Source organism: Vicugna pacos, chromosome 20 (genome assembly GCF_048564905.1).
Source record: "Vicugna pacos chromosome 20, VicPac4, whole genome shotgun sequence".
Lineage (NCBI taxonomy): Eukaryota > Metazoa > Chordata > Mammalia > Artiodactyla > Camelidae > Vicugna > Vicugna pacos.
The window spans coordinates 16,079,077-16,105,118 of NC_133006.1; the positions used below are offsets into that span (position 1 = coordinate 16,079,077).

A 26,042-nucleotide genomic window follows, 5' to 3' on the forward strand; every position below is an offset into this window, starting at 1 on the left:
CATAGGTCAACTGAGCTGGGACCCATCTAGGGATCCCTTTGACAGGATTCCTGGAGAGGCTTCTCAGGTTTCTGCTCACACACGTCCTGGATGGGGAGCTCATTATCTCACAAGTGCTCCCTCCACTCGAGTCTTTTATGATGTCCCTAATACTGTCCCTTGTTAGGTCCTCATTCTGCTCACGGACCCACACATGACTAAGTCTAGCCTCTCTGCCAAGGGAGCTGAACTTCGAAACTTGGCATCATCACTTACTAACAACTTGACCTCTTCATGCTTCAGTTTCCTCCTCCGTGACACGGGGTTAAGAACAGTCCCTCCGCCATGAAATTGTTGTGAGGAGCAAATAAGAGGATGTCTTCCCAGCAGGAGCTGTGGCAGTGAGCCCATATAAGTGCACAGTAAACGGCAAGTATTTTCACCTGAACATGGTCCTTCCTGCATAACGAGAAAGGTATTCTCCCCTCTGTCCAGCCCTCTGTGCTCTGTGCTCTGTGTTTGACTCAGAATTGACCAGGCCTGATCCTCACCTTCCTTCAGCCCAATGCCATCCTTGTTCAAGACATTACACTTCTGCCCGAGTTAGCATTCACGTGACTGGCCCTTCTTGCTCCCGGGGCCTTAGAGCTGGCCGACACCAGCCAGTAACTTCCACAGTGTTCCTAGCCCCTTAGTGGCCACTTGATATTAGAGTTCTTGGTTTGTTAAATCAAATTCCAAGCTGTCCATTCATTCAGCTGACATTTCTTATTGTTTATCTGGGTCTGTCCTGGAGTTTAGAGGCCCCAGCTCTCGCTGTGAACCTGGAGGTGATGGGAGAGCAGAGATGGGGGCAGGGAGGGGGTTCCCGTGGGTCACAAGAGTTTGCTGTGGCATGTGGGGTTCTCAGCCTAGCTCTCCTTTTGCCTGCTCTGCCTGCCCACGTTGGTAGGAAGCCTTCCGACCACCTGCCTCACTCACCAGCTGAACCCTCTTCTTGGCCTCTCTGGGCTGTTTCTCTGGGGATGCACATTCCTGTCCCAGGGCCCAGTAGATGCCTGTGGAGAGGGGCTGGGGGGAGGTCTGGTGAGGGAGAGCATCACTCGTGCTCCAGGTGTACGCCGTCATTATGCTTATTCTCAAGGGATTGTTAATATAATGACTGAGCTAATGAGCAGTGTGGGGGGGGTTGGGGGGCACCTTAACCCCACCCAGTGCCTGCTGATTGACAGGGGTGTTTCCTCAGCCGTCTCTCCTCCTTCCTGTCAGCCCCTTTAGTTGGGGGGGCCTGGTCCCTTGGGGGTCCCATGGCCTCCCTCCATCTTCCCCTTTGTAGCCTGGCCTGGTTCCCCTCTGGGTGTGAAGATTCTAGAAAGAGTTGGATGGGACAAAATGTGGGGGTGACGAGATGGGGAACTGGGGACTCTGACTCTGGGAAGAGGAATGTAAAAGCAATGAAACCTCTAATCCTGACTGCATGTTGTCTGGGCTGGGGAGAGCCGGGCAGTCTGTGGAGCACTTGAGAGGAGATGTGAACAGAGCTGGAAGGAGTGGCTGGAGGGCATCGGGCATTGGGATGGGTTGGGGTGGGGATGTTTCTTGGTGTTCTTTGAGTTGCCTTGCCTCTCTGGCCCAGACAGGCTTGTGGTGGCCTCTTTCCTTACTAGCTCCTTTCCGCCTGGGATGAAAGGGCCTAAGGAATCTATCAATGTATTGCTATATCAGGGTTGGGGTTGGGTGGGACCATGCACAGTCATACAAATATGGTGGCCTTGATTTCCCAAGCCTTCACTGGACACAAAGGCGGGTCCAGGCTTCAAAATCTGGGTCATGGGGGCTGAGTCCTGACAAAGTCCCATCTCCCCAAAGCTCACTGTCTAGTTGGAGAAGTGAGGTTCACACAAGACAGGATGATAGAACACATACCTCTGTCATTTGAAAGCTGTGTGACCTCAGGCAGATCACTCAGCCTCTCTGAACCTGTTTCCTTATTTATTAAGGGAAACAAATAACATTTACCCCACAATGCCATTGTATGTTAAATAAGAAAATGCACAGGAAGTGCTCAGTGGGTGCTTGACACAGGCCCAAGCTTCATTCTACTATGGTTGTCATAGCAACAGCCAGATGATGTGGGGAGGCCGGCTGAAAGTGGACCATGGTGGGGAGGAAGGGGAAGTGTGAACCCTAGCAATTAAACTGGGGGCTTGGGGTCTGGGGGAGAGGAGTGGGTGGGGCAGGAACGAGATGGTCAGGGAAGGGGGAGGCAGAGGCGACTACACTTAGTAGGCTGTGGAAAAGCCAGCCATGGGCCTGCATGTGATGGGAGGGGGCTGCTGTGGGGCTCGGATCAGACCAGGTGTGGGCATTCACCTGGCCACTCACTCAACAAATATTTGAGTGCCTGTTATGTGCCAGGCACGGTGACGGGTGGGGACACAGCAGTCATCAGGACGAATAGGATCTGCCCTCATGAACTTACATTCTCCGGAGGGTGAGATGATTAACCAGCTAATTAATTAAATGAACAAGTTAGTTCTGTTTTGAAGCTTGGAAGAAACTGCAGAAGGCGCAATGTGATTGAGTGGCAGGAATGGGCCACAGGTCAGGGAAGACCTTATTGGGGAGGTGACAGTGGAGCAGAGGTTTGAGCAGCACGAAGGCTAAGTGAACAGCTAAGGAAAGGAAGGCACAGACAAAGGGAACAGCAAAGGGGAAGGCCCTGTAAGGTTCAGGAAAAGTGACAAGGAGCAAGGAGGCTGGTGCAGCTGGAGGCGGGGAAGGGGAGAGGGCTGGGGAAGAGGATACAGGGGGAGGATCTGGGGTACAGAGATCCTGTGTGCCGGGGGAGGCCACTGGATTAGCTGTTGGAGGCTTGGGAGCAGAGGAGACTTGATCTGAGTTCTAATGGGATGGCTCTGGCTGCTGTGTGGAGATAGGGGGCCAGGAGGCGGGTGGAAAGGGTAGAAGTGGGGAGACTTACAAGGGGGCTGTTGAGGTAATCTAGGGGAGAAATGACAGTGGCTTGGAGCCCATTGGTGGCAGGAGAAAAAGAGAGAGGAGAACAGATGTGGGATACATTCTTGGAGGTAGACCCAAGGGCATTGGCCAGGGAAATGGTGGGGTGGCGAGGGGTAGGAAAGGGTCAGGAGGGATTAAGGAGGGCTCTGAGGTTTGAGGCCTGCTCCTTGTCCAGGCCCTGCAGGTAGGGATGCCTTTTACTGAATGAGAAAGGAATGTGGTGGGAGGGGGGACAAATTTCAGCAGAGGCCTGAGAGAATGCCCCTTGACACAGTGACCCATCCCTGGAGCTGGAGGTTAAAGAACAGGGTCCTCTGGGCACTGTGACTCAGAGCTGAGGCTCCACCAGCGCACGGCCGGGCCAGGCCTCGCAGAGGCCCACCTTGCTCCTCCTGTGCCTGCTGGACCTGCGACCGGGGTGACCTGGAAGCTGAACCCCCGTCCCACCCCGGGGACTTCGGTAGGTGAGACGGCAGTGATGCAACTGCGAAGGGGTGCTTCTATCCAGAGCGGGCTTGGGGGAGCTCAGTACAGAGAGTATGACCCATATAGGCAGAGAGTGACTGGAGGACAAGCCACTGGCGGCTTGGGCCAGTGCTGAGCAGTGGTGACACCTTCTCCTATAAGGGCACAAAGCTAAGTCCCTCAGAAATCCTCTTGGAGCCTCAGGATCATGGTCTCAGCTTCCTAGAATCTGAGTGGGGTGTGCCTGGACTTGGCAGGAAGCTGGACCAAGTTCAGCCAGATCCCTTCCAGACCCCTACGGAATCTGGGAAAGGGGATGTTTAGCCAGGAGAGGAATAGGGGTGGCTTTGGTGAGTGTCCAGGCCTCTGGGTCCTTTCTCCCCTCCATCACTGCTGGTGCATGAGGACCCCTTGAGGTTTGGGGCCTCCTTTCCTGCTCCAGGCCTTGGTTTGCCTGAACAGGAGCCAAGTCCTCCAGATGCCAGGATGTGGGGGAGAGTTGGGGTGTCTGTCAGTACCTGCCAAGAGGGGTCCCTCCAAAGGCCACCTGTCCCTAGCTCTCTGGCCTGGATCCCTGGCCCCCACCTTGCCCCTAGGTGTCCCACTGGAGGATCCCTGAGCAGAAGGAAAGTCCTGGCAGGCTCTGCACTGGCCCTCACAGGCCCACCTTTCCAGACCCCAAACTAGGTGGGCCAGGATCTGGGCTGGGGCCAGCCCTGGCTCCACGGCCCTGGGACCAAAATCACCTGTCTATCTGAGGCCTGATTAGGGGCCATGGGGTGGGAGAGGTGACAGAGCTTCCTGAACCCATTATCAGTGTTTGGTTTGGGACTTTTGGAGCAGGCCCTGTTCCTGCTGCTTATCTAGCCCCAATGATTAGATTCTCTGGCCTTTGATATGCCTCAGTCTGGGACACAGGACTCCCCTCCCTGCCACCCAATCCCCAAACCCCAGCACTCCCCACCCAAGGAGACCTGGTCTGTGGCCAAGTCCAGCTCCGTCCAATTAACACCTCCCTACAGCCTGTCTGCCCTCCCCCGGCCTCGCAGGGTCTCAGGAGGACACGGGGCACAGGAGCACAGGTTCCTGGCCCCTCTGGACAGGCCTGGGGACTTAAAGGAGAGACAGGTCAAGAACATTAGGGAGTATCTGGAAGTATCCAGCCCCCACTGCCAGGTGGGCCATTCTCTCGGGGGGAGAAACTGAGGGAGGCGGTGCAGATGCACAAGGTGACCCCATGAACAGGGCAGTTGGGACTGGCCTGAGGTTGATTGTCTTGTGCTGAAGTCAAACCACTTGTCCTCATTTCCACCTTGGGAAATGCAGTCACACAGAGGGGCTTTCCCTGGTCCAGACACTGTGCTGAGAGGGGTCCTGGGCAGCTAATCTCTTGGCAGAGGCTTAGAGGGGACAGCACCAGTGATGAGGGGAAGCCAGGAGGAGGGCAGGGAGGAGGAGGAGGGAGGAAGAGGAGAGCAGAGAACCATGTGGAGGAAGAGGGAGGAGGGGAAAAGGGAGGAGGGGAAAAGGAAGGGGAGGAGAAGGTATGGGATGGAGGCGGAGCATGGGAGGTCTTCCTGTCGCCCAGCTTGGAAGAAAGTGTGTCGGGACAGGTGGAGACAAACGGCTGTGTCTGTCAGGGAGCAGGAGCTGGTGTGCAGCCCAGGGCTGGATGTGAGCACATGGACATGCAAGCGCATCCCCGCATGTGTATGTGTGTTTCTGAGTATACATTCTGGACAGTGTGAGCGAGGGGCCCTTTCAGCATTTTGCATCACACGTGCGCACACACATACACACACACACACATGCAAAGCCCTGCATAGCCATGTTGTCAAAACTCTGCACTCTGATTTATTCTATTCTAGTTAGTAGCATTTTAAAAAGAACCCTCTTCAGGACCTATCAGATTGACTTCACCATCAACTGCTGGGATGAGACCCCTGGTTTGAAAGGCACTTTGCATGAGGGGGTCTGCACATGGAGAGACTGGGCACAGGGCATCATGTAGGGAGTGGGGGAACTGAAATCACGGTGGGAGGCTCTGAAGTTATCCTCATCTCCTGGCAGCCCCTTGCCCTTTCATAGGCATCCCACACAAGGACATTTGGGAGACTCCGTGTCTTCTTGTACAAGTGTAGTCACGCACTGGGCTCCCAAACCCCACCTGGCTCGCTTGTGCTAAGGGTCTCACACTTTGCCGCCTTGTAGCCTTTCCCCTGAAAGCTCTCCCAGCCTCCCTGACCTAAGCAATTCAGTTCAGACCCTGTCCCAGCCCACACGCCCCAGTCAGAGACTGGGATAAACCTTTGTCCTCAGGGAGCCCCAGTCTGAGGGGAGACACAGCTCTGTCCCCAGGGAATCCCAGTCCGAGGGAGGAGATATAACCCTGCCCTCAGCTGTAGTCAGAGGGGAGGTACCTTAAAGATTCAAGACAATTGGGAAGTCATGTATAAGAGTCCAAGCCAGGCCCTCAGGGAGCTGTTGGAGGTTGGAGCCAAGAGGCTATGTGTCCCTGGGGGCCTGAGGCCCAGCATTCTCAATGACAGAGTCTCCCTTGTGGACGTATTTCTATGGAGACATCAGCATGAGGACCCCCTTCAGAAGTTCATGATCCTCTTTGACACGGGTTCCACCAACCTGTGGGCGTCCTTATTCCCGGTGAAAGTCCAGACTGTCCTGAGTGTCACAGGGCAGTCACAGGGGTTCCCTGCAGGGACTAGAAAGGGTGATGTGGAAGTGAGAAGAGAGGGAGGGAGCGGAGCCCTGATCTCCAGTCCTTGCTCCCGACGGTCAAGCACACACTCTTCCAGCCCGAGCAGCCCTCTACGGACTAACTCTTTGCTGAGGCCACTGCTTCTGTTGCTGTACAGGACCTGCATTGTCACCAGGGTCCTGGGCTTCCACACGGTGACATCAGATAACTGGCGGTGGCCAGGGCAGGGGTGAGCTGGGAGTCTAGCCTCCTTCCTGCTGAGGGAAGCTGCAGGACTAAGGCCTCTGGAGGGCCATCCCCAGGGACATTCTCCTCCTGTATCCAGGCAGATCCAGGGCTTGGCCATCACGAACCATGGGTTTGGCCTGAGCCAAATGTGGCGGGAAACCACTTCTAAAGCATCCAGTTTGATGGGATAAAGGGCCTGGCCTCCTCTTCCTTCTCTGCAGTAGGGCTGCCACAGGCATGAATGGCTTTTTAAAATGGAGCCTGATTCCAGAGCCCACGATTAGTTTCTGTCTCACCAGGCGAGACACCCCTGCTACTTGGAAGCTGCCTCCTCTGCTCTTCAAATGACTGACCATTATGGACAGGAGCTTGTGGCCATCTGGCTAGAAGCCTCACCCTGAGCCAGGGGCTGTGGGGGAACAAGAGGAACAGGAGGCTGGCAAAGAGGAACAGGCCTGAGGGGTCAGCTCAGAAACTGGGGTCTAGTCACCCTGCAGCTGCCTCCTCCAGAGTCTGATGGTGTCTCTGGTCTGCACCAGACAAGATGACATTACCACGGGAGAAGTCACCTTTCGGGGTAAGAACAGCCAGCTGTCCACAGGCGAGGTCTCCTGGAGCCCTGTGGTTGCCCAGGTTACTGGAGATCACCTTCCAAGGGTAGGGAGATTCAAATCCCATTTCCCCCACCAAGGGAGGGGGCCTGGGGGGCTTCCTTTTGGAAAAATACAGGGCTTTTCCCAGTCCAGGGCAGACCTGGGAACTGACCTGGGCTTAGAGGGCTAAGAGGGAGAGTCTGCATGAAGGCTGAAGGGGGAGGGATGGCATGACCTCTGACCTCTAATGGCTCCTCCTGTAGGTTGTCTGTAGGGAACGAGGTCACTGATTGGTGCTCCCCGGGCTGCGTGGCTGTCATGGACACAGGCATCTCCCTCATCATTGTCCCTGAGAAGATTCTAGGTCAGCTGACATAGCTCATCAGGGTCTTAGGTGTAACAGCTGAGGAGAGAGAGGCAACCCCCAGTCCCCCAATCCACTGTCACTGGGAAGTCAAAGGACACTGACCTGAGGGGCTTCTTCCAAGTTCCCTGAGGGTTTGTACATCATTTCCCTGCCAGCTGCTTAATCTCCCTGCCCTGCCCCCTCACCTTCAAAAGCTCCCCCAGCAACAGCCCTTTCCTCATATTTCTGCCCTACTTGCTTGGACTCCATCTTGGTGCCTTCACTGGGGCATTTATCGGGGCTGGGGAAATACCTGCCGTGGCGGGGAAGAGGAGGGTTGGAAGGTTGGAGGACAAGGCGGGGAAGGATTTGAATGCAGGGTGGATTTCTGGATTGTGGGACTAGCCACCTCTGCTCCTGGAGCCCTGGGGGAGCAGATTCTGACCACCCGTCTCCGCCTTCCTCATGATTTCTTCAGTTTGTCACCAACCGCAGCAGTGGCCAGAGCCTGCCCACTGTTACCTGCACCATCAAAGGCATCCACTTCCCCCACTCGGCCCTCAGTACCTCATCTCTGTGATTCTCCCCATCTCCCTCCCCCTTCTCAGTACCTGGCCTTGGGGGAAAGCCCCAGGGGGCCAGGTGGGAAGGGAGCCCATTTGTAGCCCATAGAGTTCTGGGACATCAGATTTGCATAAGATCTTAGCTGTAATACCAGGAACCTCTTTCACAAGAGTAATACCAGTTACCACCATTTATCCAGAGCTTTCTGAGATGCAGAATGTGTAGTGGTTGAGGTCCCGTCCATCTGCATTGGGATCTTTGTTCTATCACTTCTGAGCTTTGTGACCTTGGGCAAGTCATTTAGCTTCTCTGAGCCTCTATTTCCTTATCTGTAAAATAAAGACGATACAGTGTTTATCTCATAAGCTCCTGGTGAGATTAAATATACTGGTGGATGTAAAGCCATTAGAGCAGGGCTAGGCTCAGGTTGAGCACCCTGTAAGTGCTGGTGGCTGTTCCTGGTTCAGGCGCAGAGCCAAGGGTCTGTGTACATTAGTTCTTCAAGCTCTCATGATAGTCCTAGAAATGAGTGCCACCATCATTCCCACAGGTGGTCACTCAGCCCCTTCTTAAACCCGAGACTTGGCACTTAAAACGTGTGGGCTGTCTCCATTCCACTGGCCCAAGAAGTAGGGTGGACAGTGGGTCCTCTTTAGATTACTCAAACCTCCAAATGTTGTGGGCTGGGCCCCCCTTCTCTCCCAGTCTTCGAACTTGCTCCTAATTAATAAATATACATTGAGTATCCTCTGTGTCTCCACTGAGGGGGGCACAAAGATGGGAGGAGACACCACCCTGCTTTCTGAACACCCGTGATTAATTGCTTATGTATGAAATGACAGCTAAAAGTGCAAGATGTGCTCGATGCCATAGAGATCAGTGTTTTTCAAATTGCAGCTCATAACTCATTAGAAATCAATTTAGTTGATTGAAACTAGCACTTTAGAAATCAATAAGAGTAGAAAAATTAGTGTTCATTACATGCACTATAGATTAGAATTTTCATTGGGGTGAAGCTTTTGTTTTAGTTATATGTTGTATATATGTGTACATAAGGCTATAGTGTAACTTGTATTTTTAGCTGTGGGTTGTGGTAAAAAAAAAAAGTCTCAAGGGCTCAGCTCTGGTGATCAGGCCTCTACTTCCTTTAGTGGGCCCCTCTTCTATACTCCAGCCTCACTGGCCCTATCACTTCATCTTTCCTACCTCAGGTCCTTTACACATGCTATTTTGACTACCAGAAATATTCTTTTCTCACTCTCTTCACTTGCCTAACTTGTATTCATTGCGCAAAACACAATAATGGATCACATTATCTCATTCCCTCAACAGATGGGGAAACTGAAGCTCAGAGAGGTTAAGGATTTGCCCAATGTCACACAGCCAGCTAGATGTGGGCTGGGGTTTGAATCTAGTCTTCTCTGATTTCAGAGCTCAGATTTTTCCTTAACCCATGAGACTTACCTGCTAACAGCTTCACTCCTTTCCTCCAGGTCAGTGCAGTAATGGTCTCGGGGGGTTCCAGCCCACATACCTGCTCTCAGAGAGCAGCCAGCCCCTATGGCTCCCTGACGACATCTTCCTGAGGGTCTGCTACTCCATCTGTGATGTGGGCAACAACAAGGTGGGCCTGGCCATTGCTAGATAGACTGGCTCTGCCTAAGTCTTTGGTCAGAGGCACGCCCTCTGGGAAGCTAGGGAGCCCCCATTTTTTCACTCACTCCAGCCAAACTCTGTTTCTCAGGACTGAGCTCTGAGAGACCCCAAATGAAGCAGCTATAGGCTCTGCCTTTGGGTTAAATGGAGGGGGGTCAGATCACTTTGACTTTCATGCCCACTCAGTATAGGTCATTGGGTCCCAAATATGTCATTCAAATACCACCCTGATGATTTTTGTATTATCTGCATGTGGCCACTGGTTAGAATCTGCTGATGTGGGGATGCGGGAGCGGCCACGCCAAGTCTCCCTGCCAGCTCTCCGGCTTGTGCAAGGCGCCATTTCTGGAGATGTGGGACAGTAGTTCAGGAGGAGGTTGAGCTGGCAGCGTGGACAGAGCCAGACAGGGCGCCCCCGCTTGGCAGGATAACTGACCCTGTGCTCACTGTGTTCCCACCTGTCAAATGGAAATGGCCACCTCTGGGCAGTGCTTTGGTAGGAAGAACAGGCTGGGAGTTTCTGACTAGATTTCACATCTAGGAGACTGCCCCTCCCTGTGGGGCCCAGGGCTGGAGAGGAGGAAGGGAGGGAGAAGTCGGACACCTAGACTCCAGGGTGGGGGCCCCCCTGGGCCCTCGGGTAACTGCAGGCTCTGCCCCTCTGCACAGTGGCCTGCCTGGGAGACTCAATCTTCGGTGACAAGGATTTCAGGCTGCAATCTGCCGCTTCCTGACATTTGTCAGTAAGGAGGGTGTCACGGACACCTATGAAATCATGGCTGTGATGTATCTGATACACGTCTGAGCTGAAATCTATTATAATCAGTACACAGCTATGCAGAAAAGACATGTTCATCCTCATTGCCCCTAAAGTCATCTCTGCTTCTCTGCTGAGGACGACAGTGCTATCACGGATGGATGTGCAGTGTCTGCATTGGCCCGGGACTCCCTGAGCAAGGACTGCCTCCCCACTTCACCTTTGGGGGAATCTCTGAGGACAGATGTTCTGTCTCCTTGCTTCTCTTCCTTCTAAAGGACTTTAGAAAACTTTCACTTGAGGCTTAATACACATACATACAGAAAGGCGCATGTATCATGAGTACAGAGCTCACTGACTTCTCACAGACCCACGTGACCGGAACACCATCAGCCCTCCCCAGAGGTCCCTTTTCTTCTTCAGTCCCTGACCCCAGCCCCCTGCCCGATTTAAAGAAAAAGATTCTAACTCAGCTGGTATTTATGGAGGGCATGCTATGTGCTAGCACTTTTATAACCATGGTTTTATTGGATTATTTCAGCAACCCTGAGGGGCAGACGACTAACCTTGTCTTACAGTCAGGGAAACTCAGGCTCACAAAGGATAACTTAAGTGTCGGGGTCAAAGGGTCAGCCAGTGGTGGAGATTGATCTTCTAAAGTCAATTCCATATCACATGTCACCATCACATTCTTTAATATGTGCAGAGAGAGGGGAATGAAGAGTTAGAAGGAAGGCCCAGAGGTCATCAGAAATAAATCTGCATGGACATCTCTGAGGTTATTTGCCCCAAAACATCCCTTACTTCTTCTGGGAGCTTATCCTGTTTACCTTCTTCAAGATGCTTCCTGAGATGGCTGCCATGTTCCTACAGAGCTCTGCCAGCTGGCCACACGTGGTTGGTTCAGGGGTGGGTACCTAACCAAAGAGGGGCCAGAGAGCTTTCTTGGGAATTTGGTTTCATTCTTTCTCTGGAAATGTAAAACTCAGCTGCAGTGGCCAGTTAGGAGAAATCCAGCCTACAGTGAGGGGGTGGGGAGAGAGAGAGAGAGAGAGGAAGTAAGAATGAGAAGCAAAGGTCCTGATGGTGTTTGGATCCCAGACTCCAGTTGATCCCGAGGCTCTGCCTCATCCTTCCCCTTCCTGCAGCTGGGCTGCAGTATGACACACCTTGCCATCCATCCAAAGCATCCCCTTTCCACCTAAGCCAGATAAGAAGCTGTTGTCTGCTAGCAAAGGTACATTTATCAATAGATCAGAGAAAACAACAATCTGGCTATTTATCCATTTACACACAGAGAGATCAGTTTCCAGCTATTTGAGGTATAGATGCATAAAATGGACTTTTCTGGGGAATGGGGATAGGGTAACCTACCTTGTGGGGTTTTGGGGAGGTTGTCTAATTAAACAAATATAAAGTACCCTGCCTGGCACAACTTCAATGATGGGGTATTTTGGTAGGGGAGGAAGAGCCTATTTTAAAACCTTGAACCTAACTCTTCCTTACAGTAGAATTCTAATTAATAAATGTAGAAGGAATGATGGGAATAGAAAACACTGTTAGGCAAGCATCACAATAATGACTATTGTAGGTAAGAACCAATAACAGATATTCAAACTGGTGGGCAGAAGAATGATGAGACCCGGGATACTTGCATGGTCTCAAAGTGTCTCTTCAGAAGACACTTATTCATTATCAAGGGAAAGACAGTTGCTGTAGAGTAGAGAAACCTGGTAGACCTCACCGTAACCAAGTTACTAAGGTTGACTCACCAGTAATAAGACCCACCCACAACACGTACCTCCTGAGATCATGCACTGAAAAGGGTATATCACCTCGGTGGCTTCTGCTCCAAAATGCACGCCCTCAATCTCATCATGAGGAAACATCAGAATAACCTAAACTGAGGGACATTCTACAAAAATAACAATGAGTGCTTTTTTAGAAGTAGCAAGGTCATAAAAGACAAAGAAAAACCAAGGAACTGTCACAGATTAGATTAAGGCATGAAAACGAAATGTAATATGGGAACCCAGATTGGATCCTGAATCAGAAAAAGGACAGTAAAAAAAAAAAAAAAGAAAAAGGACAGTAGTGGGGAAACTCGTGAAATTCAAATAAGGTCTATAAATTGGTTATTAGTATTAGATCAGGGTTAATTTCCTGGGCCTGATCAGTGTACTATGGCTATGATGTAAGATGTTAGCATTAGGGGATTCTGGATGAGAGGTATACAGGAACTCTCTGTACTGTGTAACTTTTCTGTAAGTCAAAAATTATATCAAAAGAAAAAAAAAGCATAAATCCTTGAACTTGGGAAAAAAAACCCCTCAGATCCAGTTTGTCCCCAGTAGGTTTGATTGAATTAATGATGTAAGTATAAAACAAAATGTAAGGAAAAAACTATGAAACCAAGTTGATAGTGGACTCTGTACCTAAAATTTATATAGACAGCTGCCAAAGATGTAAGGTTTATAAACTACCTATCCCCAGAGATGAGGCGAGGGCTCTTAGCTCTGTGAACTTACCGCAGGGGTCAGAATAGACAGAGGAACTCAGACCCCTAGCCCCATCTCACCCACTGCAAGAGATCTCTCTTCTAGTGTTCCTCGAAAAGTGCTCCATTAGCCTCCGCTTGAATGACTCGGGTGATGAGAACTTCACTACTCTCTTCCTTTGGTTGATGTTCAGTCTGTGCCCAAGTGCTCTGATGGAAATGAGAAATTAGAATCAACCCACATGAACAGGGCTAGGTAATGCTAGCTACCGAGATGTTAGAGCACTGTGCAGCCACTGGACGTGATAAGAACATGGCTTATCTCAATTCTCGGAAGTGTGTACATAGTAATCTGAAGTAACAAGAGCAGAAGTAGCATTTACAAACTGATTACAGCAATGTCAAAATCTAAGTGTGTACATTAAGGGCCAGAAGATAATTTAGTCATTTAGAATGGTGCAGAGAGTTGCAGTTTCAAGTTGCCTTGAATTTTTTTAAAGTGGTATATGTATAGAATTCAAAATGAAATTTTGTATCCAGAATTTAAAAAACAGAAACACCTCTATTAACGGACTTGGGAATTGTCATGTCAAGACTGAGAATGGTGGTGTGGAGCACTAGTTTGGGAAGAATCCTAAGGCCGTGTCTCAACACCATGGGCAAGAGTGATCTGTTTGATTAGTGATGCCTGCCATGGGTGAAGAATTAACAGTGGCAGTGAGCATGCTAGTAGCTGTCATCTCATTGAGACACGCCCAGCAACCAGTGTCACTTTTATAGTCACTCTGAAAGGTGAATGAGCTGTTTAAGGAGCCATGTGAAGGAAAAAACCTCTTCTTCTGGTGACAAGTGGTGGGATTTAAGGCAAGTTACTGGGATAGAAGATGGTATAAAATAAATACCATAAGGGGAGGAAAAGCAAAGTCCTCCATGAAGGGACCAGTTTGAGAGTGGGTGGGCACAGGAGGGAAGGCTTTGTGGCATTCTTACTGGTTCTTGAAGGATGAGGGGATTTTGCAGGTGGAGATGCTCGGGAAAGGTGTTGCAGGTGGAGGGCCTGCATGGATAAAGGCATGGAGGCTCAAAAACAACAGGCCTCCTTGGGAGCAAGCGAGGAGGTCGTGATGGCTGGAGCACAGAGCGTGTACAGGCTAGAAGTAGAAGATGAACATGGACATGCAGGGAGGGGCCAGACTGAGTGTGTCCTGAAGGCCAGGGTGATGAGTTTGGATTTTATTTATTTGGTCCCAGGGAGGCTTTGATGAGTTTTGAGAGAGGTGGTGCTTAGAAGGAGAGGAGACCAGAGGTGATAAGAAAATGCCTCTTTCCTGGGAGATCATCACTATGAGAGGACCCCAGCCCCTGGATTTTGACACGATCCCTTTGGAGCATGGGGTGGAAATCAGAGCCCTGGGATACTGGGGTGAGGGAGATATAATCAAGCCCCATGGAGAACAGTCCCATGGACTCCATCTACTGCTCAGGATTTCCTGAGCTCTGGGCCAGGTACAGGGAGGGGAGAGCTGCAGTCTCTGTCTTTTAGAAGTTTCTAGTCTATGGAGTGAGGAAATATACCTCTGGAAACAACTGGAAACCGATCCTAGACAGGGTGTGATCTGTCACCAAGGGGAGGGCCCCAGCTGGGTGTGCAGTGTTTAGGGGTAGACGATAAATTTGGTGGGGAGCCAGTAGGTCAGGCTTCCTGTCCTTGGTGGGAGGTAGCTCTGGATGACTTCTAAGATTTCCTCAGACTCTGTGCATCCCTGGCTCTAGGAGGAGAAGTCCTGAAGGATGGGCAGAACATGGACACGTAGAAGGAAGAGAAGTGGGCTTTCCAGGAAGGGGAGGCTGGTGGATAGTGGGGCAGGCCAGGGCAGACAAGGACTTAGGTTGTATGGGGACACCGAGCTGTCAGGTCAGGCTGGATAGGCAGGGGCTGCAGAGCTCAGGGCCTGGTAGCCAAACAGGGTGCCCTGGCTCAATGCAGTAGGCCAGGGCTACCCAGAAGGGATGTGATGTGACTGGAATTTGGGGACAGTTAGCCTACAGTCATCAGACTCCTAGTGTCCTTCCAGATAAGGAAAGAGTCCTTGGAGGCCCATGTTGGGGAGTCTGGTTGGACTCATAAGACTTAGGGGACCCCATGGATTCTGCTATATTCATCCTATGAATATAGGATGTGGCATGATTCCAAGGATCCTATGACTTTCTTTTGCCTACTCTTCCAAATCTGCAGATTCTCCCACCCCAGGGAAAGGACTCCCCCCTTACCTTGCCTTCCACCCAAGTCCAACGTGCCCCTGGAGACTTCAGGGAGGAATGCAGGGAGCTGATTTGTCCTTGAGACACAATCAGGCCGGTACCTCTTTCTCTGCGTGCCAGGCCCAGGCAGACTGCTTGTGCCCCCAACATCCTCCATTACAGGGCTTGGGGAGGCTCTGGGGCTCTGGCTGGGCAGTGGCTGGACAGGCCTGCCAGAATGGAAAGTCTCCACTGGCAGGCCTGGTTTTGGCCTTCTGCCTGGGGCTCAAGGGCCTGACAAATCTCTTTGGAGCCCTGAGTGAGGGGTACAAGGTGGCAGAGAGGGTACTGGCATGGGGACTTTTTTCACTCACCCCAAAATGGAGAGTTCTCCTGTGCCAGGTAAGAGGATGCTGGGCCAGCTCCAGGTCACCTCAGGCAATGAGAAACTTGGAGCAGGGCATCAGGGAGGACCCGAGGGGGAGGGACCGAGGACACAGCAGATCAAGCTTGGGAGCGGAAGAAAGGGCAACAAGGGCTGGGGTAATGGGGGACAGAGGCACTTTAGGAGAACTAAAGACACGGGCAGAGATGCAGTGGGACAGAAGGAGAGAGACGATGAGGTACAGAAGCAGGGGCCTGCATGTCCCCTCTTCCCGTGCCCCTGCCCCGGCCTCCTGCTGTTCCAGACTAGTGCGAGAGGCACAACCAAAAACCAGTGCGGCTTACACTGTGGGTATGTCCTGAGCATTTGCTGATTTAGAATAAAAATTTCTTCAAATTGCTCCTTTTAACCAGGAAAGCATCCAAAGCTACCCCAGACAGCCCTGATTTCAGCCACTGGCGATCCAGCCCTGCACTAACAATACCGCCGTCATCACCACCATCAGCATCACTCTCAGCACCTCCGTTACTCCATCATCATTACCATTATCTTAGCTACTGACCCCATCATCCCCCAGACACCGCTATCTGCATCCCTCAGGGACTTGGGGATGCTTGCTGGAACGAGGACTTGAATCAGAAACTCTGAGTGAATCACCCATAGACTAGGGATCCTCAACGGTTTTGCTCCTGAAAGGGACATTTGGCAAGGCCTGGAGGCATTTGTGGTTGTCACAACTGGGGAACTGCTGCTGGCATCTGGTGGGTAGAGGCCAGGGATGCAGCTAAACATCCTACAGTGCCCACAAAACAGAGCTTTTTGTTCCCAAATGTCAGAAGTACTTGTCTGCAGATCATATGGCCCTCACTCTACCCTCCTCTGGCTCTCACCCCAAAATGCCCACATCACACCTCTGGTTCCCGGACGAGGAGTGATCTTTGCCGCTCTACCTTACGGAGACTTTGTTCTCTTATCGCTGGCACCTCCTGGCCTCCATGTTTGGACTGAAAAGTCAATAAGATGAAAAGTCCTTTGCAGCCACCGTCGCAAGAGAAAACAGAGAAATAATTGATACGTGGAGCCCAGGGTGCGCCCAGGACGGAGGTCATGCTTGCCGAGAGCAGGGAGACAGGGCCTGGGCTGGGTCCCGGGGGTATAAAGGAGGAAGGAGTACTACTCGGGCCCTCACTGTGAGTGACGGCACAACTTCGCCGCTGCGGCCAGTTGGGAATCAGCATCATGAAGTGGATGGTGGTGGCTTTGGGCTGCCTCCAGCTCTTGGAGGCAACACTGATCAGGTGAGTCTGGGGCCTGGCTGCTAGGGCAGGAGACTGGAGTTCTGCAAGGGGAGACCTTCCTCTTCTCTGGGATTCCTGCCAGGGGCAGGGGAGGCTCCCTGAGTCAGTGTGGGATAGGACTCAGAGGTGGGAGGAGATACAGCCTCTGCCTTCAGCAAAGCTCCAGTCAAAGGGAGAAGCACCATCCTTTCCCCTACTGATGAGAAAAGATGGACCTGAAACAGAGAGATTAGGGGTGGCTACCACCCAAGCAGACCCTGGACGGCTGGTACGATTATCTGGAGAGGGACATATTTGCTAAAAGTTTCCTTAAGGCCCTCAATTTATTTGGCCAATGCCAAAATCATCCAAGCAGAAACACCCAGTAATGTAATCTCTACACGCTGAGGTGTCAGGGGAAAGAGGATGGGGTGGCACGGCTCAAAGGACATCAGGAGGGCTCTCGGCCTACCACACTGCCTGCTGTTCCATCACTAAAGAGAGGTTTTTGTTTTTGTTTTTGTTTTTTTGGTGAAGAGATGGCACTTCTCAGAAACTTCTTTAATAGGCCAATTAGTTCACGGTGGTGGCATGAAGCTACTATCAGCCTTCATAGCTCAAGGTGAATGGGTTTAGTAGAGATTTCCGGAGAATGCAGAGTCTTGAGGGAATGGGGAAGAGATGGGGAAGGAAGTGAAAGAAGCAGGAATTCCAGACCCTGGAGTGAGGCCTGGGTGGGCCCGCAGAGCCCTCTAGGCAGTGGCAGCAGGCAGGACTGGGAGGACGTGGGCAGAAACCGATAATTCACAAGTTCTAGTTCCAGAGCTGATTTGGCCTCCAGCCCACTCAGGCCAATTTCCCCAGTGTCCCAGTGTCCTGAGAGGAGCAGGGATTAGCCCCAGGCCAGACAATTAGCAGCAGGGGCAGAACTAGGACCCTGTCTTCTGAGTCCCAGTCTAGTGCTGCTCCCCTGAACCCACGCTCTGTCACATTCAGCCGGGGCCAGGTGCCTGAGGGCCACCACACAAGAGGACTCCCTTTGGGGTGAATTTTGCCATCTCTAAAACCTTTTTAAAAAATTCACATACCCAGCAAAGGGTGATGTTGGATGTCCCTCTCCCTTTCCTGGGAAAGAGTTCATGGGATACCTGAGAGTGAGGGACCAAGGTGGGATGAAGATCCTTCGGGTGGGCTGGGGACATGCATGAGTGAAAGGAATTGTTTTCTGAATCTCAGAGCAAGTCCTGAGAAGGGTTTTGAAAGAAAGAGAAAGAGAGAGAAAGAGGAAGAGACACAGAGAGAGAAAGAGACAGAGAGAGACAGCCTGAGACAGAAATGCCAAAAGAGGGAGACACACAGACACATACAAGAGACAGGGGGACAGAGCGGCAGGAAGCCTGAGGCATGCAGTTAGAGATGGGTAGAAAGAGACAGAGGGAGAGAAGGAGAGAGAGATTGGGGTATTAGAGATGTAGGAAAGAGGGAGGCCCTGCACTGATCTCAGGCCTTCCACAGAGTCCCCCTGAAGAAATTTAAGTCCGTCCGGGAGACCATGAAGGAGAAGGGCCTGCTGGAGGAGTTCCTGAGGACCCACAAGTATGACCCCGTCCAGAAGTACCGCTTTAGTGACTTCAGCGTGGTCTCTGAGCCCATGGCCTACATGGATGTGAGTTCCGACCCTCTCTGGGGCTCCCCATCTCCCTGCTGCCAAAGGCTGAAGGCTGGGCCAGGGCTGTGAGCTGCACCCTTCCTCTCTGCACCCTCCCACCCAGCCCCTGGGGCCTACCCCCTTCTCTCAGACCTGCCAGGCTGACAGACCTTTGCGGCTGCCCCAGGCAGGCATGGACCGGGGGTCTGTGGATTCTGGGCAAGTGTGGAGGGCAGGCTCTGGCTCCCACTTCTGGTGTGGGCTGTGGGGCAGGGCTGGCCACTCTGCCACTCTGCCTGTGGAGGAGGCTGGGCCTGCCTGTCCCTAGATCCCCCAACCTGGAGCTAACAGCCTGCCCCATGCCCTCTCCCCGCCCCCTACCCCCAGGCTTCCTACTTTGGTGAGATCAGCATCGGGACCCCACCACAGAACTTCCTGGTCCTTTTTGATACTGGCTCCTCCAACCTGTGGGTGCCCTCTGTCTACTGCCAGAGCCAGGCCTGCAGTGAGTGCCGGGCCGGGCAGGGGAGGGTGGCAGGCAGGGACGGGCACTGACACCCTCTGAGGAAGGGCTGCTCTTCATAAAGACTGCTGGGGGTGCTTCAGTACTGGAAAGGACCAGGGACTTGTCCAGGGCCACTGAGCATGCCCAAGCCAGAGGGAAGAAGCTGGCCACGGAGCTGGGCAGCCCCTCTGCTTTCCCCGCTCACCAATATATATTCCTTCACCTCCTCCAGCCCAGCCCTGCCCACTCCACTCTGTTCTGGGCTCTGCCATTCCATCCCACTCTGTTCTACAACTTTCTTTCTATTCTACTCCACCCCACTATTTACTAAGTTCTTACTGAGCATCTCCAAGGGACACGGGAGGACAATATAGATGTGGTCCCCCTTCCTAAGGCTGTATTTGGAGACAGGAGATGTTCACTTCCTAAGGCTGCCTTGTTCCCTGCCAAAGCCTTGGGGGTTGAGTCTTGACAACTCTGGCCCAGAAAGTCCCTCGTTGGCCCCACCCTACGCTATCTCAGGATCCCGCTGTGGCCAGCTTCTCAACGGTAGGGGTGAGACGAGGGTCAGGGAATGCACCAATGCCCTGGAGGTTCATTCACTCTTTCATCTGGTGAGCAATTTCTCAGCACTCACTGAGTGTCAGGAGATCTGCTAGGGGCCAGGAAGACAGAGATAGAGTCTATGCAACCTGCCCACAGGGAGGTCACCGTCCTAGGGCATCCCAGTGTTCTCTAAGTCAGAGAGGACTTTGGGGTCAAGGCTGGCCAGTTCCTGTGGGCCTACCAGTGCTGGCCACCACCTGATTTGGTGGCTGGGGGTTGCTGAGGCCCCAGGGTGTGAGCATAGGCTGCAAGACAAGTGGGCAGCCCTGCAGGCCTGAAAGTGGGCCAGCCTGACATCCTGAGCTTTCCCTCCCTTGCAGCCAGCCACACACGCTTCAACCCTAGCCTGTCCTCCACCTACTCTACCAATGGGCAGACCTTCTCCCTGCAGTACGGCAGTGGCAGCCTCACCGGCTTCTTTGGCTATGACACTCTGATGGTGAGTGATGTTGGCTGCTCCTGACCCGAGGACGTGGGGAAGGTAGACTGGGGCTGTGAGCTGAATTCTAACCTCACAGGTCTCAGAGTCTGATGGGGAGACTTAGCTGGGGACCCTGAAATATATGGAAAAACACCAGTGCTCTACTGTACAGGCCAGGAAATCAGTACAATAAGGGCTCACCTATTCACTCACTGAACCCTCCCTGAGGGCCATCAAGTGCCAGGCACCAAGGACACCACCATGATTGGGACAATCTGGTCCTTTTCTTTAAGGAGCTTAAAGCCTGGGGAAGGAGAAGATTGGGTTGAGGGGTGCTGCAGCAGTCAAGGAAGGCTTCTCAGAAGAGAATGTGGCTCTGGCAAAGCTACCAAGAAGGGAAGAAGCAGAGGTGTGGGAGGTTTGGAGAAGAGTCTTGCAGGACCTGGGGAGAAGGAGTCTGGGGAGGTGAGTGGAGTTACATTCACCACCTCCCATCCTCTGTGCCTCTTCCAGGTCCACGGCATCAGGGTCCCCAATCAGGAGTTTGGCCTGAGTGAAAATGAGCCGGGTACCAATTTCCTCTATGCGACGTTCGATGGCATCATGGGCATGGCCTACCCTGCCCTGTCCATGGATGGGGCCACCACCGCCCTGCAGGGCATGCTGCAGGAGGGTGCCCTCACCTGCCCAGTCTTCAGCTTCTACCTCAGCAGGTAAGGAACTGCCTGGTGGTCCCCCCGCTGCCAGCCCACTCTCCCCACAGCCCTGGACGGTTGAGGCTCAACACTGTGGTTTGGAGGCCTCCTAGCAGGCATTTGGCAGGGCCTTCCCTGCTGGGCCTCTGACTTCCTCACACACCCACTCTGCCCCACCCCTGCATCTGTCCCCAGCCCACTCGGACTCCTCTTTGCATTTCTTGGCCAGGACAGAATTGCTCCTTTCTCTGGTTGAACTCTGCTTTGAGTATTGCTGTTGATTCTTTGTACCTCTTGGGTTTGCCTCCTGCCCAGAGCCCCAGTGAGCTCATTTCCTTCTGATCAAATGTTTTCTACCTAGACACCTCTTTTGTGTAGTAATCTATTGCTTCATCTCCTTTGATCTATTGTTCTAGACAGGTCCTGGAGTCCTTCGGGCTAGGTCCACCATGAACTCCTCACGAGCTGTTACCCTCACCACAAACACAAGCAAACATAGTTGTTCATACGGATGGGCTCCAGAGCAGGGCAGTGGGGTTGGGGGTGTGGCCTGAGATGGACTCTCCTTCTTTCCTCTCGAGAATTAGACAACCATCTTCTAGAGACAGTCAGCATCTACTCTCTGGGGCTTAGTCACTTCGATCTGACTTTCAACAGTATTATCCTGGTCCTAGTGTTGTTGACTGACTCTCCACCTCTGCTGACAAGTACTCTTTGAGTTTAGCCTTTAGGCGCTCGGCCCAGTTCCACACTCAGATTCACTGCTGTCTAACAGGGGAGGTCCTGCCCTCCCCTGCACCCGGGCCCTACCTCCCTCCAAGTCCAGGAGGAAAATAACAAGCCAGGCCCGAGTCAGGCTCCCGTTGACGCGTTCCACCAGCAGCATGAAGTGAAAGGGAGAGGAGAAGGCGGTGTGGGGCAGGGCCGGGGCCGGATGTCTAGCAGCTTCCCCAGACGCAGCACTTTGTGGAGCAGCAGCATCTAGGAACCTGAGGCACAAGGAATTCTGAGGGGCCCAGCCTGGGAGCGGCAGTCAGAGGTTGAGGGACACTGCCCCGCCCTCAGGGAGCCCAGTCTGAGGGAAGACACAGCCCTGTCCTCAGGGAGCCCCAGCCTGAGGGGAGACACAGCCTTGCCCTGAGGGAGTCCCATTCTGGAGCCAGGGCAGGACCTCTGTTTCCCTCTGAGGGTGACTGCTCAAGAGAGAAGTCCTTTTCCACAGCCACTCCCTGATTCACCTTTCACTTTACTTCCTGCAGCCAGCAGAGCTCTCAAGACGGGGGAGCAATTGTCTTTGGGGGTGTGGACAACAGCTTGTACACGGGGCAGATCCACTGGACCCCCGTCACTCAGGACCTGTACTGGCAGATTGGCATCGAGGAGTGAGTCTGCAGTGGGCCTGGGGACGTGGGCTTCCTCCACAGGCATTGAGGCACTTCATGCCACATGCACACATCCAGGTACCGCTGGAGGGCCGGGACAGAGGACCTCAGAAGCCTGCACCCTCACAGCCTTTTGGCTGGAATCTCAAAGCCCAGCTCAGCCTGAGAAGACAGGTGGGGTGGGGACAATAAAGGAAGGGGCAGGACTTGGAATCCCAGACATTTCAGACCCTGTAGTCCAACCCGAAGGGCTTAGAGATTAGAAACTGGGGTGTGTTGGCAGGGGGGACTAATTTGCTCCAAGTACTTACAATGAATCAGTAGTCTTGGTCTTCAGTGTTTCTAGGACTGTCCCTGGAACCTTTTAGAAAGAGATTCAATGGCCATTTGGTGGCCTTCGACGGACTCTGGTATGAGGCAGGGGGATGGCTGGACTGACCTCTGCAGAGTTCTTACCTTTCTGAGGTGCACCTTGATTCTGTTTGTCCCTCAGTGTGAGAAGGCCGAGCCCCCAGATGCTCTGAGCTGGGAGGTGCTAAGGCCACCCATCGCCTCACCATTCAGGTTCCTCATTGGCGATCAGGCCTCTGGCTGGTGCTCCCAGGGCTGCCAAGCCATTGTGGACACCGGCACGTCTCTGCTCACCGTGCCCCAGCAGTTCATGAGTGCCCTTCTGCAGGCCACGGGAGCCCAGGAGGACCAGTACGGACAGGTGTGTGTGGTGGAGGAGGGCCCTTTCCCTAGGAGAGGCCAGCCAGGGGGCATTTATGGTTTCTCCTGGGAGCAGAGGAATAGCCTGATTCTTGGCCTCCACGTTTCTAGCTGCCCCACGGCACTGGAGGTGGGGGCCTGGGGATTACTGGGGCTGGGGGTTGGCTGGTGGCTTGAAGGGGGCAGATGCTTGTGCTAAAGGGATATAGGGAGGTGATTACTAAGCAGAATTCCCTCTGAGCTTCAGCCCCTCAGAGGAAACAGGTTAAATACCTACCAGGCTTTGTGGTAAGAGTGAAATAACTAGAATATGGGGCCAAGCCTGTGAGTGACAAGGGATAATCCTTCAGTCCATATCTCCTTTACCTCCACAGGGACATGCTCCCTAATTCCTGTCCTGTCCTGAGTCCACCAAAGTGTTTGCCTAATTAATGCATTCCCACTAACTTTGGAGGACTGATGGGCTATGCTTTCTATAGACCTATGTGTTTTATTTTATTTATTTTTAATTTTAATTTTTAATTGAAGTATAGTCAGTTTACAATGTTATGTCAATTTCTGGTGTACAGCCTATATATATTTGTTTTCATATTCTTTTTCACAAGTTACTGTAAGATATTGAATATAATTCCCTGTGCTATACAGTATGAACTTGTTGTTTATCTATTTTATATATATATATATATATAAATAGTTAATATCTGCAAATTGTAAACTCCCAATTTATCCCTCTGCATAGATCTATGTGTTTTAAAAGCACACAATCTCTCTTGGGGGAAATTCAGGCAAGAACCATGTTTTGGAGTGGGAAAGATGCTTGGGTCTCCCCAAATCCCACGCTCTGTAAGTGAATCCTCATGTGTAATGCCAGCAGTGTTGGTGTTGCAACCTCCAGTCCAAAAGCAAGCCTGGGGCTCAGGCCTGGGAACAGAGGGGCTGAGGTGATGGGGCTTGCAGGTGCTCTCAGGTCGGAGGTGAAGCAACCTGGGCCCCGTTCCTCTCTGCAGTTTCTTGTGGACTGTAACAACACTCAGAGCCTGCCCACCTTCACCTTCATCATCAGTGGTGTGCAGTTCCCTTTGCCACCCTCCTCCTACATCCTCAATGTAAGTCCTGGCCCCTGCAGGCTGAGCCAGCGGGGACACGAGCAGGGTGGGAGGGAAGGGTGGGGAGCCACAAATGCTCAGTCTCCTTACCTTGCCCCATTTCCTGACTCCTTACAACATTGATTTATTTTCCCCACTCATTGATTCTAAACCCCATTTTCTGGAACAAGGCTGTGAAATATTATTCACAGTAACGATTATTAGTAATTAGTGGGGAGAGGCACTAGGCTGTTTGTCGAGCGCTTACAAAGGTCAGCCACTGAGTGAAGCCCTTGGCCTACCTTATCCCAATTCCTTCTCACACATTCAATAAAGGAGATCCTAATTTCTATTTTACAAGTAAAAACTTGGAGGTTCAGGGGCATAGGTATAGCTCAGTGGCAGAGCACTTGCTTAGCATTCACAAGGTCCTGGGTTCAATCCCCAGTACCTCCACTAAAATTAAAACAAAACAAACAAAAAACTTGGAGGTTCAGAGAGGTTAAGTAACCAACCCAAGGCAATACAGCTAGTCAGGGTGAAGCTAAGGTTTGAACCCAAGCTGGTCTGTCTCTAAGGCTTTACCACTAGGCTGATCTGCTCCAAATCAGGAGTAGGAGGGAGGCCATGGGCTGTCAGGGAGAGAAGACCCTGCAGAGCTTGCACCCACCCTTTCCAGAAATCCTCCCACCAGCCCTGGCTCTGAGGGCTCCGCTGGCCTGCGAGCCCTCAAGGGCAGACACTCTGGCTTCCCTGTTTCTGCATCTGTGCTCCTGGCCTGGGGCTCAGGGCTGAGCAGCGCCCTGTCCATGTGTGAGTGGATGAACAACTATTGCTCTTCTGTGTTGTACAGAATGACGAAGGCTACTGCACCATGGGGGTTGAGGTCACCTACCTGCCCTCCCAGAATGGCCAGCCCCTGTGGATCCTCGGGGACGTCTTCCTCAGATCCTACTACTCCGTCTACGACATGAGCAACAACAGGGTGGGCTTTGCCACTGCCGCCTAGACTCAGGGCCTGGATGCCTGGGCTCCCTCCTCCCTCTCGGCCCCCTGCCCCATGTGGGGCTTTCTCTCTGTGCTTCTGCTCTGCATTCAGCCTTCCTTCTCTGGACTCTGGACTTTCTCTAACAATAAATAGTTCTTCTCCACATTGGCCAGCCTGTGTTTCTAGAGGGCAGTTGTAGTCTGTAAGGCAGCTCCTGGTCTCAGGGAATGGGGAGAATGAGAGTCAGAGGCAAATGTGCCTGTGCTGGACCATGTTCTCCTTGAGTTATGAGGTTTCCAGGGGGTCACTGAGATTCTAAGAGAAATGGGGCACAAGGTAGGGCTTAGGGATGGGCTCTGCACCCACCAGAGCTTGGCATCTGTTCACAGCTTCTCTCTAGGGAGGGATGACAGTGGGAGCAGTGGCATTGAGGCAGGGCATTCCTTTGTGATGAACAAATTGAAATGCTCTGCTGCTTAATTTACCAGACAGCCTCCAGAGTTACCCCATGCATGTCCACTAACAGTGTAATTAGGGGTCCAATGCCTCCCAAATCTTAGGCCTCCATCTCTCTATCTGTGATCAAGTTTGCAGAGGAGCTTTCAGAGGAAGGCTAGATGCCAACGTGAACCTGTAACAGTCGTGGGTCCCTTAGGGAGGAGAGTGATGCCACCAAAGCCTATTTCCAGGAGGGCTTCCGAAGGTCTTCAGCTGATCGTATTTGCACGCAGATCCCTGTGTCCCAGGGCCTGTCTTTGAAGAAGGGCTATCTCTCAACCATGGACAAGAGGGATAGCTACTTGAATCACATGAAAATCAAGCCCATTTGTTCTAACCAACTGAGCAAGAGGTCTTGTCCCTCTGGACTTCATCCCTGTCCTCCTTAGGACCCACCCAGCAAGACCCAGAAACCTGAGGCAACGTGGTGTAGGGAGGTATGGGGGAGGCAAAATCAGAGAATGATAGCTCAGCACCCTGTAACTTCCAGCAGGGGAAGATGACATGAAAGGTCAGAAAATTTCTGTTCAGCAACATGGGGGGGGGGGGGCCGTGGGGTGAGGTAACTGCAAGCTCGGAAAGATTAAGCATGGGGAGGGGGGCGGTTATAAATGGAGTGCTCATGATGGGAGGGGAGGCAGGCTCTATATTATAGTCATATTTCACTTTGTCCTTCACCAAGCTGAGCAACCTTGTCCGTATGCTCAAGCTCAAGGTCTGGTACCACACTCCAAACCAGGAGGGAAACTGAGGTTTGCACAGAGGGGTTTCTATGGCA

At 52.4% G+C, this 26,042-nt stretch overlaps 2 protein-coding genes across 2 annotated transcripts; both read left to right on the forward strand.

The window, feature by feature from the left end:
- The first annotated feature begins 5,913 nt into the window (after positions 1–5,913).
- On the forward strand, positions 5,914–9,560 carry PGC (progastricsin). Its single transcript, XM_031688343.1, has 4 exons — positions 5,914–6,107; positions 6,339–6,410; positions 7,266–7,366; positions 9,406–9,560. The coding sequence occupies exons 1-4, from the start codon at positions 5,914–5,916 to the stop codon at positions 9,558–9,560; spliced, it is 522 nt and encodes a 173-aa protein (XP_031544203.1).
- Positions 9,561–16,687: 7,127 nt separating this feature from the next.
- On the forward strand, positions 16,688–24,926 carry LOC102528234 (gastricsin). The gene is made up of 9 exons (XM_031688533.2): positions 16,688–16,746; positions 18,241–18,391; positions 18,761–18,878; positions 19,805–19,923; positions 20,419–20,618; positions 21,860–21,982; positions 22,547–22,694; positions 23,701–23,799; positions 24,632–24,926. The coding sequence occupies exons 1-9, from the start codon at positions 16,688–16,690 to the stop codon at positions 24,785–24,787; spliced, it is 1,173 nt and encodes a 390-aa protein (XP_031544393.1). The 3' UTR covers positions 24,788–24,926.
- Positions 24,927–26,042: the final 1,116 nt, after the last annotated feature.

What these genes read in the sequence shown, in the direction of transcription:
- PGC (XM_031688343.1), top strand. Translation starts at nt 5,914, where the DNA reads ATGTATAAGAGTCCAAGCCAGGCCCTCAGGGAGCTGTTGGAGGTTGGA. An exon ending in GACACGGGTTCCACCAACCT is followed by an intron (nt 6,108 to 6,338) that starts GTGGGCGTCCTT and finishes GTTGCTGTACAG; the next exon opens with GACCTGCATTGTCACCAGGG. An exon ending in TGGCGGTGGCCAGGGCAGGG is followed by an intron (nt 6,411 to 7,265) that starts GTGAGCTGGGAG and finishes CTCCTCCTGTAG; the next exon opens with GTTGTCTGTAGGGAACGAGG.
- LOC102528234 (XM_031688533.2), top strand. Translation starts at nt 16,688, where the DNA reads ATGAAGTGGATGGTGGTGGCTTTGGGCTGCCTCCAGCTCTTGGAGGCA. An exon ending in AGCCCATGGCCTACATGGAT is followed by an intron (nt 18,392 to 18,760) that starts GTGAGTTCCGAC and finishes CCCTACCCCCAG; the next exon opens with GCTTCCTACTTTGGTGAGAT. An exon ending in TTCAGCTTCTACCTCAGCAG is followed by an intron (nt 20,619 to 21,859) that starts GTAAGGAACTGC and finishes TACTTCCTGCAG; the next exon opens with CCAGCAGAGCTCTCAAGACG.